Source organism: Rhyacophila brunnea, unplaced genomic scaffold (genome assembly GCF_057557595.1).
Source record: "Rhyacophila brunnea isolate RB1 unplaced genomic scaffold, BYU_Rbru_1.0 scaffold_12, whole genome shotgun sequence".
NCBI lineage: Eukaryota > Metazoa > Arthropoda > Insecta > Trichoptera > Rhyacophilidae > Rhyacophila > Rhyacophila brunnea.
In genome coordinates, this window is record NW_028232774.1 from 22,084,737 (window position 1) to 22,098,649 (window position 13,913).

The 13,913-nt window shown below is 34.3% G+C and overlaps 2 protein-coding genes across 6 annotated transcripts in view; one reads left to right on the plus strand and one right to left on the minus strand.

The window, feature by feature from the left end:
• The first annotated feature begins 5,772 nt into the window (after positions 1–5,772).
• Fkbp12 (peptidyl-prolyl cis-trans isomerase Fkbp12) lies at positions 5,773–10,282 on the plus strand. Its single transcript, XM_085960939.1, has 3 exons — positions 5,773–5,930; positions 7,770–7,930; positions 8,674–10,282. Exons 1-3 carry the CDS (start codon positions 5,894–5,896, stop codon positions 8,800–8,802), a joined length of 327 nt encoding a protein of 108 aa, XP_085817065.1. The 5' UTR covers positions 5,773–5,893; the 3' UTR covers positions 8,803–10,282.
• A 2,996-nt stretch (positions 10,283–13,278) lies between these two features.
• Positions 13,279–13,913, minus strand: part of LOC147077913 (5-oxoprolinase) — a 37,562-nt gene continuing 36,927 nt past the window's right edge. For all 5 annotated transcript variants that reach the window (XM_085960949.1, XM_085960950.1, XM_085960954.1 and 2 more), the window contains exon 28: positions 13,279–13,736. In XM_085960949.1, the coding sequence (XP_085817075.1) occupies positions 13,590–13,736 (147 nt within the window). In that variant the 3' untranslated portion in view covers positions 13,279–13,589. The remainder of the gene's footprint in view (positions 13,737–13,913) is intronic.

Sequence of the window (13,913 nt, forward strand, 5' to 3'; positions counted from 1 at the left end):
TCATAAAAAAAAAACAAAATCTGTTAATACAAACCTTCACTCTGTGGAGGCCCATTATGACACAGTGTTGCCATGTTTTCAAAGTGGAATTATAGTACAGAGCGTCCAAAATTATAGTATTTGGGGAAAAAATACAGTGCGCGTTGTCATCTGTTGAAAATGTATAGGTTTTTTGTTTCTCAGAAAAAAATAATGAAAAATTTGAGAAACTCATAGACCCCTTTTTATTTAGGTACGTCTTCCAACCAAAAGTGCTTACGGAAGAATTCAAGAAATTTTATTTTAAGCCAAAGTCAAGGGTTTTTTCCAAGTTCTCCAAATGTTCATATATTGCGAAATTATAGTACTTTGCACCAATTTATCGAACGGAAATCTCGAAATATTAGTACCTACTTTTTACATATTTTTTCCGATATTAAAAATTATGGTACTTTGGGCGTACTATACCTGTTTTATATCGTACATAGTACGCGGACCAAAATTATAGTACAAATACTATAAATATAATACGGTTGGCAGCACTGCTACCTACCTACTCGTAATCAGGTAAAAGTATTATGCCTGTGCTCCATTGGCACGCTTCGACGCTTCTCGCGGCAATTCAGACGAGAGTGATTTTTACAGTCTTCGGAAAACCTATTGCGTCCTGAGATACACATATGTGGATGTAATTTAAATATTTTTTACTAGTGATTTGAATGGATACTTGAACCGCATTTGACTTCATTGGTATAGATAGTATTTTTCTACTACTAGAGCCCTAGCCTATGTAGTTTTAAAATATAATTTATTTTAACTATGAAGTGACGGATATTAGCGCAATACAAAAATGGCGTCTAAAACATCAACAGTCTCTGACAAGTAAGTGTTTTTAATTAAATACCTATTAATATTTATTTCTATTAAAAACTAATGATGTATTTAGTTTCATAATGAATCATAGTACTATTCCATATACTTTAAATTATTTGCACACTTTTGTAAAATGTCACAATCTTAGTTTCAAAATTCAATACACACGGGTGGAACTCAGGTCTATAGTGATACATATTTTGGAAGAGTATCTGATTTATTGAGGTTATGTTTTTTGTTTAAATGAAGACGAATCCTTGAACGACCAGCATATTGGTGATATTTTGAATGATAATGATGTCGAAGTTGGTGGAGAATATGACCCTGACGAAAGTAATGATATGCACATTCTTCTCCTGGGGCCATACAACGACTTTCATCCTGGAGAACCAGAGGAAGTGAACTTACTGCCAGAGACTGAGATAAATCCTCCAACATCACAATCCAGGATCCTACCCTGGCTCTTGAAACTATAAGGTATTACTGCTCATATTATATTACTTTACCTTATTTATCATTTATTCATAAATATTAAACTTATCATTTTTATTGGCAGGTGCATGCACTGGTAAAAAGATTAATTACTTACCTAACAATTAAATTAATACAGTTTGTGATGAATGAGCTTTATGATATCCTTATTGATGATTGGATGGACAAGAACTTGATCTAGTGATGTATACTATTGAACATTAGTATTTATATTTCTGATGTTAAATACATAATAATTAGGAATAAATGTATCGATTAATCATATTGTATTTTTTATTGTTTCAGTACTACGCTGAGCCTGTTAAGACAAATCATGTTCAGCTGAAGAGTTCAGTTCATGGCTTTATATGGATGCTTGGGTTCTGGACTCCTATTTTTCTATAAATTATTCTCCTTATGGGGGAATGAATCCTACCTATCTGGTGAGGATATGAAATAATTCAATCTGAATGCTGGCGTTGTAATGTTATTGTGCAAAAATCTTCGCAACGACTGCTCTTGTTCATCTACACAGATGACTTTTTTACCAGCTTCAACCTCACCGATTCGTTATTCCAGGCCAATGCATGTTATGATCCAAAGAAGACGAAGAATGATATGCATCATTCAGTCAGCTGTTGTAAAATACAGATTACAAGTCGATGGGCCGCACTAATCTTCACAGTGGTGTGTTTGCCTTCACAGGACATCGAGCATGTAAACTATGAGGATCTTTGACCACTATGGACATGGACTTGGTAAATTGTTTGCTCATTGTACATGCAAACGTATGGGCAAGAAAATACCCAATGTGATTGGAATACTTCATAGTTATAGAACATCAGACTTGCAAACCCTATGATTTGGTATGAGAATCACTTAGCCATCATTATCATCACCGATACAAGGTCAACCAAGAAACTCTTCACCATTGACTTCAACACTGAATCACTGAACTACCTTTAAAGCAAAGAAAGGTTGTCCCTAAACATATTCCCTGAAGTGCGCTTATTAATGTGTATTATTTAGGGTTTTGCCCGTTAATGTACTATATTTTTAATCTAAAAAAATAGACTTTTCTAATCACCATTTTATTATTATGATTATTGTATTATTTTTCCTAATAAAATCGTATCATTTATGGATATCACATTGTTTTTCTTTCACTTCTTTGTTTGTACTGTATCCAATATTAATATCTATTGTGACCTGAGATGCACATATGTGCATATAGTGGATTTTAGTTAATTTAAAAATTTTTTTTTTTGTGATTTTAATAATATTCATTGGATAAAAAAAGTACAAATATTTTTTCTCATGACTGTTCTATCTCGGGCTCAAAGGGTTAAAAATTATTAAAAAAAACTAATGTAGGTATTGTTTTCACTCCAATATTATTTTAGCCAAATTTCTATTTAAATAACACAACATTTCGAGATTATTGGAAGACATTACGAAAATCAGAACTTAAACATCGGACAACACTCGACTTTTTACTCGTTCGTTGATCTTCCGTTGGTCAGCGCTTGGCCGTAGTCATGGGGCGTGTACGACGCGGAATAGGCGCGGGGACGGGCACGGGTAAAGTGTCCGTAGTAGCCCGCGCGCGTCCGATCGTGTTCAGCGTCAAATCAGGGATAGGAAACCATAAACACAGAAAAGTTTTTGCTGGAAAACTCCTATTTGAAATGGCAAAACTTTGCAGCAAAATATGGGGACAATGAAATCAATATGGAAAGCACTTTAACAGAAGAATTTTATAACTTATACAAGAAACTGCGGGAACAACCAGACAATTTTTTCGAATAAGAGTAACATGAGCAAATATTTGAATAAGTATATTCTAATTGATTTAAGGTTTTTACTAATCTTTTTGAGTCATTTTTTGCGATCCGAGTATCGCCTTTCGGCATCTTCAAACACCACCAATGGTGAATACACACTGTCATCTAGTACAGTTAATTCCTGTTTATTTGGTAAATTTATATTTATTAATTTAAATTCCATCAAGTACCCTTGGTCGATAATATAATTTGATTATATTATATTGGATAATATATAAGGAAACTAAGTCAAAAAATGACTTTTCGGTTCATATGGTGTGAATGTACGTGTAGAGTATACGCTTCATAACTTTGCACCCCGCCTCTAGGATGGAAATGACGTACCTACTTAATATATTTTATTTTTATTATGTTTATATTTTTTTATTAAGGAAAACAAACATTTACATAGATTACAAATATGTATAAAATAGACTAGAAAAAAGATATTGCAACCAGCAAAGTTTCCATATAAATTTTAATATAGTTAAGCCTAACAATATATAAAGCAAGAAGAACATAACATACAGAGAAATTAGATAAAGAGATAAATAAATGAGAAAGAATATTGAATAATTATAGACAAAAAAAACATTTTTAAGTACCTTTATAAATATAAGTATACAATATTATAAAACGTATACCTATGTTACATCACTTCGCACTATCTATGCTTTGCGAAGATAATACCACAAATGCACTTGACGCGCGCGGTAAGCTTATGATGGTTTGAGACACCCGCTGCTCGCTCGTTTCCTGCATTGGTGGCCGTCCATTCAGTGCGGACATCTCTATGCGCGCAGTATGGGAGAGCCCGCCGCATGTACGATCTTAGTGCTCGGACGTGGTGGTTTGTCGGGCGCGGGGCGGCGGCGGTGCGGGCAACTCAAACGTATGAACACGTCTCGACATGTCCGTAGTCAATGCGCGGGGACGAGTGTTCGCGCGTGTTGTTTTGGCGCAGACAAGATCGTACATGCGGCGGGCTCTTCCCATACTGCGCGCATAGAGATGTCCGCACTGAATGGACGGGCGCCAATACGGGAAACGAGCGAGCAGCGGGTGTCTCAAACCATCATGAGCTTACCGCGCGCGTCAGGTGCATTTGTGGTATTATCTTCGCAAAGCATAGATAGTGCGAAGTGGTGTAAAATAGGTATACGTTTTATAATTTTGCACTTTTTACTATATAAATAATATATTTAAATTTCAATAATTCTTAACACACATTCTTATAATATTGTATACTTATCTTTCTTATATTTATAAAGGTACTTAAAAAATGTTTTTTTTTGTATATAATTATTCAATATTCTTTCTCATTTATCTCTTTATCTAATTACTCTGTATTTTATGTTCTTCTTGCTTTATATATTGTTAGGCTTAACTATATTATAATTTATATGGAAACTTTGCTGGTTGCAATATCTTTTTTCTAGTCTATTTTATACATATTTGTAATCTATGTAAATGCTTGTTTTCCTTAATAAAAAAATATAAACATAATAAAAATAAAATATATTAAGTAGGTACGTCATTTCCATCCTAGAGGCGGGGTGCAAAGTTATGAAGCGTATACTCTACACCTACATTCACACCATATGAACCGAAAAGTCGTTTTTCCTTAGTTTCCTTATATAATGTTATCCAATATATATAATCTAAATATATTATCGACCAAGGGTACTTAATGGAATTTAAATTTAAATTAATAAATATAAATTTACCAAATAAACATGAATTAACTGTATTAGATGACAGTGCGTATTCACCATTGGTGGTGTTTGAAGATGCAGAAAAGCGATACTCGGATCGCAAAAAATGACTCAAACAGAATAGTAAAAACTTTAAATCAATTAGAATATAATTGATCAAATATTTGCTCATGTTACTCTTATTCGAAAAATTTGTCTGGTTGTTCCCGCAGTTTCTTGTATAAGTTATAAAATTCTTCTGTTAAAGTGCTTTCCATATTGGTTTCATTGTCCCCATATTTTGCTGCAAAGTTTTGCCATTTCAAATAGGAGTTTTCCAGCAAAAAATTTTCTGTGTTTATGGTTTCCTATCCCTGATTTGACGCTGAACACGCCGGACGCGCGCGGGCTACTACGGACACTCTACTCGTGCTCGTCCCCGCGCCTATTCCGCGTCGTACACGCCCCATGACTACGGCCAAGCGCTCACTTGTCTGCGCCAAGCTACACGCGCCAAAACAACACGCGCGAACACCCGTCCCCGCGCATTGCTACGGACATGTCGAGACGTGTTCATACGTTTGAGTTGCCCGCACCGCCGCCGCCCCGCGCCCGCCAAACCACCACGTCCGAGCACTAGGGTCAGTATCAGAGCATAGACAAATAGGACAAGGAGGTCTAGCAAATTATATTTATTATTTATGCTCGCGACATAGGTTAATTGTTACCATCTGAATCTAATTTCCCTAGATTTCTGTCCAAAAGTATTCAAAAGGTATACATGCCTATAGTACGAATTATTAACATTTTATTATACGAGCAATTTTAGTGCATGGTTTTAAAAAATATTTGCGATATTATAACGAAATTATCATACACATACATTTATCATCAATACATTTTTGGAATCAACTGAAATTAAAAATTACCTCAGATCATCCGCGGACAATAGTGGCAACACTTCAGTGTCGCGCACTTCACGCCATTACGGTCGGCACATTTATTTTTTCGTTGGGCTGTCGTGTCGTCTAGACATAAAAGTGAAAAATCGCCATGGGTGTGGACGTACAAACCATAACTCCCGGAGACGGTAAGTCAAATTGTTTGTCAACATTTAAAATTAATATCACCCAAATTATTATAATGTCCATCGATTTAAACGCGTACTCTTTGGCACCTGTGCCAGCGCGCGAAACCGGCTTGGAACATCCGCCATATTATTCCTCGTTAATACCGGGTTTCCAGCTATCGATAATATTATCACACCTGTGTTAGGTTGTAAAATACATTAAAAGTAATTAACACACATTGCAATACCATAATGTTTTTCTAATAATTGCAATCACTCACGTATTTATAACATGTTTGGGTCAAGTTGATTAGGCCGTGTTCACACATCCCTTTATCCATATTATTATGTACCGCTAGCGGTCAATCAATGCCAGCAGCTAATATAATTATTGTAACTTGTAATTGTTTTCGCCCTTGAATTAATACCGCTAATGAATAGTAATAGCACAACGGCGGAATATATTACTGTATCATGTTCACATTTATAAACTAATTAATTACATCCATAGTAAATTCCTCTTCTACGTAAAATTTAATAAAATACGTATTAGGTATTGTACATACTCATTCAGTAAGTAATATAAAATTTGCCCTTGGTTTTTTATCTAATGTGAAAAATTCTCCAATTGATGTAAGTTTTGTAGATTCCATTGAATATTTGAATATTATTTGAACATTCAAATTTCAAACAGCAATCGATTAGAATTTTAATTAAAATGCCCACGGCCGATGAGTACACAAAATCCTGTGCCGCACGATAGAGGGGATCACTGATAAATATAAATAATCATTTCGTGTTCCATTTAGCCCTACAGTAAAATAGCGGCAAGCGCCCATTTCAGTAAAGATACATGTCATCAAAAAAAATACCGTCCAATACCACAAGTTCTACTACCAATAATAGACATGGTTCAATTTAGCTATTAATGACTAAACCAAATGAGATAAGGGCGGTCACCAGAATTTATCCATGGCCATCTTCTAATTGAGATCTAAAATATAGAATACAGTCTACTGAAATCCAGTAGGTTTTCATTTTTTTGTTTCTGGGTTTCTTCAGTAGGTAGTGTTTGGACCATGGCCCCACATCCTATCGCTAAGGTCAAGGCAGTGATACTCTACTGAAGCGTTACCAGGAAGTAAAATTTTGGCCATTCCGGGTATTTTTAGCGATTTGTTGTATTTCGCAACTGGTCGCGACCGTCTTTAATAATAGCCAAGTAACCTGCCAGTCTGAAACAAATATGGCAAAAATAAGAGTATGTATATAAATCACAAAGACGAAACTAAAAAATCAGTATTATAATGCAATGTGCCTATCAAAGTTTGATGGACAGAAAAAAAGTCTATATTTTAAAATAATCTCACTGAAAACGGCTGGCCGACTCGCCAAACCACCTCCCCCTAAGGACGGCCCTCAAGCTAGGGGGGGCCTGCCAGCCCGCCCCCTGTGGTGGGACATGGTTAGAACACTAGCATGATGGAAAAATGCACCTACCGTCACCGGCCATTGTTGCGCTTCTGTCTGTTTAGTTTTCATAAAAAATAATTGTTTAAAATACTTTTTCATCGTCTCTGCATAGTATAAATTGGTATTAATTATATGTTTATTTCAATGTTTACACACATAGATGTTTACAACAGCCCATAATACGCATTTTTCAAATGTTTTTTTTGGCAATATGACGTACTGTATCATTAGTTTCTAATGTCTTGGGTGTGTCCTCAAATAGTCACATGTTGCACAGTGCTGTTGTTTTTCACCTATTCTCATATACCCCACTTGTTTATTAGCCTTTATTTATTTATCCTCTGTATAAAGAAGTATTGAGTAAAATGTTCATTTGTTGGTATTTAGGAACTACCTATCCCAAGACGGGCCAGACAGTGGTGGTCCACTACACGGGAACCCTCCAGAATGGTGTCAAGTTCGACTCATCGCGGGACCGCGGACAGCCCTTCAAATTCACCATCGGCCGGGGAGACGTCATCATGGGCTGGGACCAGGGATTGGCTCAGGTAACAATTCAACTCCTCTCCTTTATCATTATCATTCAATTACATTGTGTATGATTATTTACAGCAGTAATGTTGATCGGTGAAGCAATATTTAACACCCTTGTAAAATGTATTTGTGTTGATTTACTATGGTGTAGCTGTAAATGAAGCCATTGGAGTAATTGCCAAGTAGAGAGTATTGGTTTCTCTGATTTGGAGAATTTTGTTTTCACAAAACAGTTTATTTTTTTGTTGGCACACAACCACAATGTTATTTTAAACCCAACCACTAATATTTGTATGAATATGACAAGATTACATACGTATTATGTTGTTAAATCTAACTTAGATGACAAATAGCCTTATCAGAAGGATCAAATAATAAGATTCTGTTTATGAAGGTCTTTTGTTGCTTTTCATAAATTTTGTTTACATTCAGTTGACTGGGTTATCGCTTATATACAGTGGCGGCTCGTCCATATGCACTGCGGAACTGCAGCATTCTCAAGCAAATTGAGAAAAATGTAATATTATAATATACTTACATAAATTTATGTATATTATATGAAAATATCAATATTATTTGCCCACGCACCGATACATCCAATGATACCGCGATGAAAGTGATGCATCGCGTGATTTCATACAGTACCATTTTCGATAGAATAATGCTCGAATTGGCTAAGGGGGGCGCGGGGAGCGGGACTCATATTTCAGAATTGTTTATTGCCTGTGGTTTTAATGTTTTAATTTTTTAATTCCAGATGTCAGTGGGACAGCGGGCGAAATTGATTTGCTCACCAGACTTTGGGTATGGAGCGCGAGGCCATCCCGGAATCATTCCACCAAACGCAATCCTCATTTTCGATGTGGAGTTACTCCGCGTCGAATAAGTGTAACACCACAATTACTTCTAAACACCATATAGGACTGAACACGCATTGCCAGGGGGAATACCAATTTGAAGGCATGACAAACGACTTACATATATTGTATTGTTCAAACCGAAACAATGTCCAAATTTTGTTCAAATATTTAATTAAAAACCGGAAGCAACTGGGTATTTCTTATGCCTTGTCCTCTGCTTCGTAAATATTTTTTTATTATAATTATTTATTTGTGTTGGAATATTCCTTGTAACATCTACTTGTTATCATGTCTTCGATTGCGATGCAGAAAGCTATGGCACTTATAGGTATTATAGCAGCAAATATTTCAAGATAGATTTCAAAATTAAGGATTTCTCTTTCATGTCGGATGCATCTCACAATTATTTTTACCGTATTTATTACCGGTTGAAAAAAGCATCATAAATAAAATGAATTTAGCGTTATCGCTATTGAAATTATGTCAAATAAGCAATGCAAGAACGAAAAGATTATTTTCTGTTTGGTTAAGCTTGTTCTTCAGCTGTTTTTTTTGTTGAAAGGTGTTATATTAAATATAAAAAGAATGGCATACACTTTTATCACAGCTGCAGTTATTTTTCTAATATATTGTGTTTTTTATGTTTGAATCTAATACTTAGAGTGGCCATGCGATTGTTATTATCTTCATGATGTACCTATTCAAATGCTTTCAAGTATGAATTTGTTAAAAACATTCACCTTTGACATGCGTAAGATAACTACTGCAGTGATTTCATAAACTTTATTTATAACTATGTATTATATCAAGATGTTAATTTAAAAATAATATTATATTGAATGCATAGAATTAGATATAAAAACGCCTTTGGAGTCTCATAGTATCTTGTCTTACCTCTTATGACATTCTTTTATACTGCCCAGTGTTTAGAAATATGTTATAAATGTGTCGGTAATAGGCGTGCGTAACTGAATATAGAAGACTAAATACTATTTAATGAAACTCAAATTATTGTCAATGGTTTATAAATGTCAATTTGAAACACAAACTATATAATAGCCATAGCCATCCGTGTTTAAATTATTGTTTTGTTGAAATTGGACCAACATTCGAGCGGAAATATAGTTGGCGGTAGCCATTTTACACCTTCTCCTCCTAACTTTAAAATGTAATTGTCCTTAGATAGAGAATTTCGCCTTCGCCGATGTGTCAATTAATACCAATTGTACCATCGCTTCTTTAATTTTATTATTTGATGAACGTAGAGAATTATAAGACCATTATTAATTATTATATTATAATAATATACAAGAGAGTAAAAGTGTAAATGATATAATGAAGTTTATTTCGTTTTCTATTATCCATTTTTATTTTAAAACTTAAAACGATAATGGATGTGCTCATGGAATTTTTTAAATCCTTGCTGATATTTGGTGTGGTTATTTTTTAAACTAAATGAAAACAATCATTACAATCAGTTTTGATCAATAAAGATGTGTAAACGTGGCAACCACTTTTCATTTTACTATCTTACCTAACCCTTCCTCACACAAATCATCCTGCAGTTGACAGAATGTGTGTGTTATGATTTTACAATCTCATCTATTTTACCCTCAAGGAATATTAAAATATCTGTTTTTCATGGACATTCATGAGAATCAGAATAAGCATCCGCCCTTATTAGACTGGACAAAAATCGTCAACAATAAAATGTATGATATGACAATTACTTTGGCTTTGGTCATCTTGAGAAGATCGGATTTGAAAATCGCATATTGTCATATCGAAAGAAAGGGTATTGGTACTTAAAGATAAAATAATCTTATTAACGATAAACTTAAAGATAAATAAATAATAGATAAATAATCCAGTTTATCGGCTATTTTCAAAATGCGTTTTCCGCTGTATTCCGTATAACCGAACAGTACCAATTATTTTGTTTAATTCTTATGAAAACGTATTGAAGTATTAATTTGATCTGCAAGATTTTTATTGCCGGCACACCCATGGTAAGGATAAAAGCATCAAAACTCGTCCGAAAAATTGTACATAATATGGAGTTCACTGTGAGTCGTATCGGAAACAGATGGCCGAATAGCATTGAGATCAAATTGATGTCTTAATAAAACACCAAAAAATACATAATCAAAACCACCGGAATACAAGAGGTTGGAAGGAAATTATGCTTCAAATACATTATCACATTACGTGCTGTCACAGCAAGCTGCCGCTACGGGAAAAGAAATGTGTAAAGTTGTTTTTCTTATTATTTTAAATGTTATCAGACTGATACCCCATCCTGTAGCACATTTTAAGCCTTTAAATTAAACAGACATTGTCAGCAAAATCGCCAGAACAGCAATGAGCTTGAACCAGGGAACTCAGAAATAATGGGAACTGAAATACACAACGGGTAAGGCGATAGCAGGTAACGGACTCTAGTAAGGAAGAATCCGGGTTAAACTTACACACGTGTTAAGAATACGTTTTACGTCGAATACTAAAAACCGCTCTCGGTTTATGCATTTACGCTCATTTAATGTTGGTGTATTACACACACTATTGCACGTGCTTCAGTTTCGTAGGACACTCACACATTCAAAAGCCTGCTTCACCATGCGGCGTATTGAATATTGCCTATCGGTATTCTATTTATTATCTGTTCTGTGGCTTGAACCAACTTGAAGTTTTTTTCTAGCATACACATTTATATAATATAGACACATAATCTGTTGTTAACTCTAAATACCTAAATTATCGACTTTTGGCAGTAACCCGAGACGAATATGCTATTTTATGATTTATATATTATGTTGGGTTGGTGAACAGAGAAACAATCTGTTCATAAGTGTTTCTGAACATAAATTTCAACATGTTTTGATACGGATTTAATGTTGGTATATTTTTGTTTTCTGATGAGGATGGAAAACATTGTAAATATACACAATAATATTATTATATTCTTGGTTTGAACTAGGCCTAATAATTTATAGGTTTCATAGTTTTAAATTTGATTTTATCAAAAAATAATAATGGGAGTAAAAGTTATGAAGTTTGACATTATGTAGGAAGGAATAATACGTAAAGCATAAAATAAGAACAATCATTTAACAGTGTATAAATATTTTATTGTCTCATTTGTATAAATGAGAAACATAGTAATATAGTTATTGAAAATTATAATTCTTAAATTAATAATATATTTCATTTTTGTTCAATATAATCTTATTATAAAGGTTAATAAATTCTTACAAAAAAAAAAAGACTCACTCTTTGGCAGTCGCAAATAAAGTGCCAAAATATTGTCCCATTGGCCAAACTCAGAACTAAGTTTAATTCACTATTACCCAAAAAAACTACGTAACGTTTGCATGATACTGAATGGTGTTTACTGTTTTTAAGGTGTTACCCAAAATGTAGAATACTTTAATTACAATTTCGAAATATCTGCAAATCAATATTTCTTAATGTCAACTTGTATTGACTAACTTATTATTATATAGTGGCTATGGATGTCAGCAGCAAACTACGGAACCCTCATACTTTCAGGTATATTAAACACGCTCTGGACCCCCCCCCCCTAACATCTTTCTCACTGAATACATTGGCCATAAAATCGTTTGACGGTTCTATAAATCTGCCTAGAAAATTCTCGACTACAAGATATCTATGAAAAACAAATAGAGTATATTACATTTTCTGGATACAAGTAGTGAAAGACGACAGATAATCACTTATATACAGAAGAAAAAAAAAATATACATTGTGAATAATATTATGTATGTCAGCAATTTCCAAACTGGGGGGCGCGAAAAGTTTAATACAACAATGTAGTATGTAGTCACAGGTTTTCAGTTTGCAAGTGCATAGTTCATAAAACGGCAGCTAGTTATAAACTACATAGAAAACAGTCTTATAAAAGTTAGGTTGTTTGCAAACCTGTATGAAGATATGGAGACTAATTTTATTATACCTCATTTCTATACTATTGTGCATGGCCCCCATAAGAGGGGGGCTGACAGGGCTCGAGCCTGGTGGCCCGGCGTTGCGGATCGACCAGTTAAGTGAGATAAACACACACTACAAATTCGCTCTATTAGTACAAATAGTCACCTGCGGCGCTGTTTCGGTTGCACAATATTAACATTTTATAATATGTGTCTGTGTGATACAATTCGATGTGATTGTGTGATGTGTGTAATTGATAATAATTCACACGTAGAATTTTATTTTATGATTATTTGTAGTGTATTTCCTGACTAATAAAAATGGCTATATGGAAACAAAAATCTTTGTTCAATTTTGGTTGAATCGAACTGAAAAATAATATAATTCTTTGTCCAGAAAAGCAATACAAGTAGGTACTGCTACAATTAGTAACATCATATTTATGCGAAACGGAATTTTCTGCATTAGATGCAATGAAATCCATATATCGAGCCTGTTTAGTAGAAAAAAAAGCATTTTGTGTTTTTGTCAAAAGCGTTTTCTTTTCATTTTTTGCATTTTTGACTATTTAAAAATGTGTGTGTAAAAATGTATTTTATGAAATAAAGGGGGGAGGCGCCAAGATTAGATTTTTTTAAAAGGGAGGCGTAGTAACGTAAAGTTTGGAAACCACTGATGTATATAGTGACTTTCAAAAGATTAAAAATAATTGTGTCAGTTAAGCAAAAAGATATTTTTTCAAGTCACGATTGTTCCCGGTCATCACTTGACAATATCTATTTACTCAGTGAAACCCTTTCATGTACGAAAGTTAATTAAAAATGAAGGAGTCTACTTTTCGTATTACATTTGTTTTTCACCGTGTTCAAACTGATTCTTGAGCCTTTCTGTATTCAAAAACGCTGCCCCGTTCCATGAACATTGAGCGAGTCGGTTCTTCCTTTTCTCCCGTTTCCGCATCTTCCAGACGACCGTAACCCCCTCCACCCGGTGTCAACATCACGTACACATCCTGTAATTCGATACCATATTCATCAAAGCAAATTTTGCAGACATCCGTTACTTCTAACCTATTGAAAGAAATAACATACACTAATTGTGTCACCTATGGTAGTTCAATTTTTCCACATTAATCCCAAGATCAGTTTCACATAAATGAAAACCAAAAAAAGTACTAAACAAACTAATA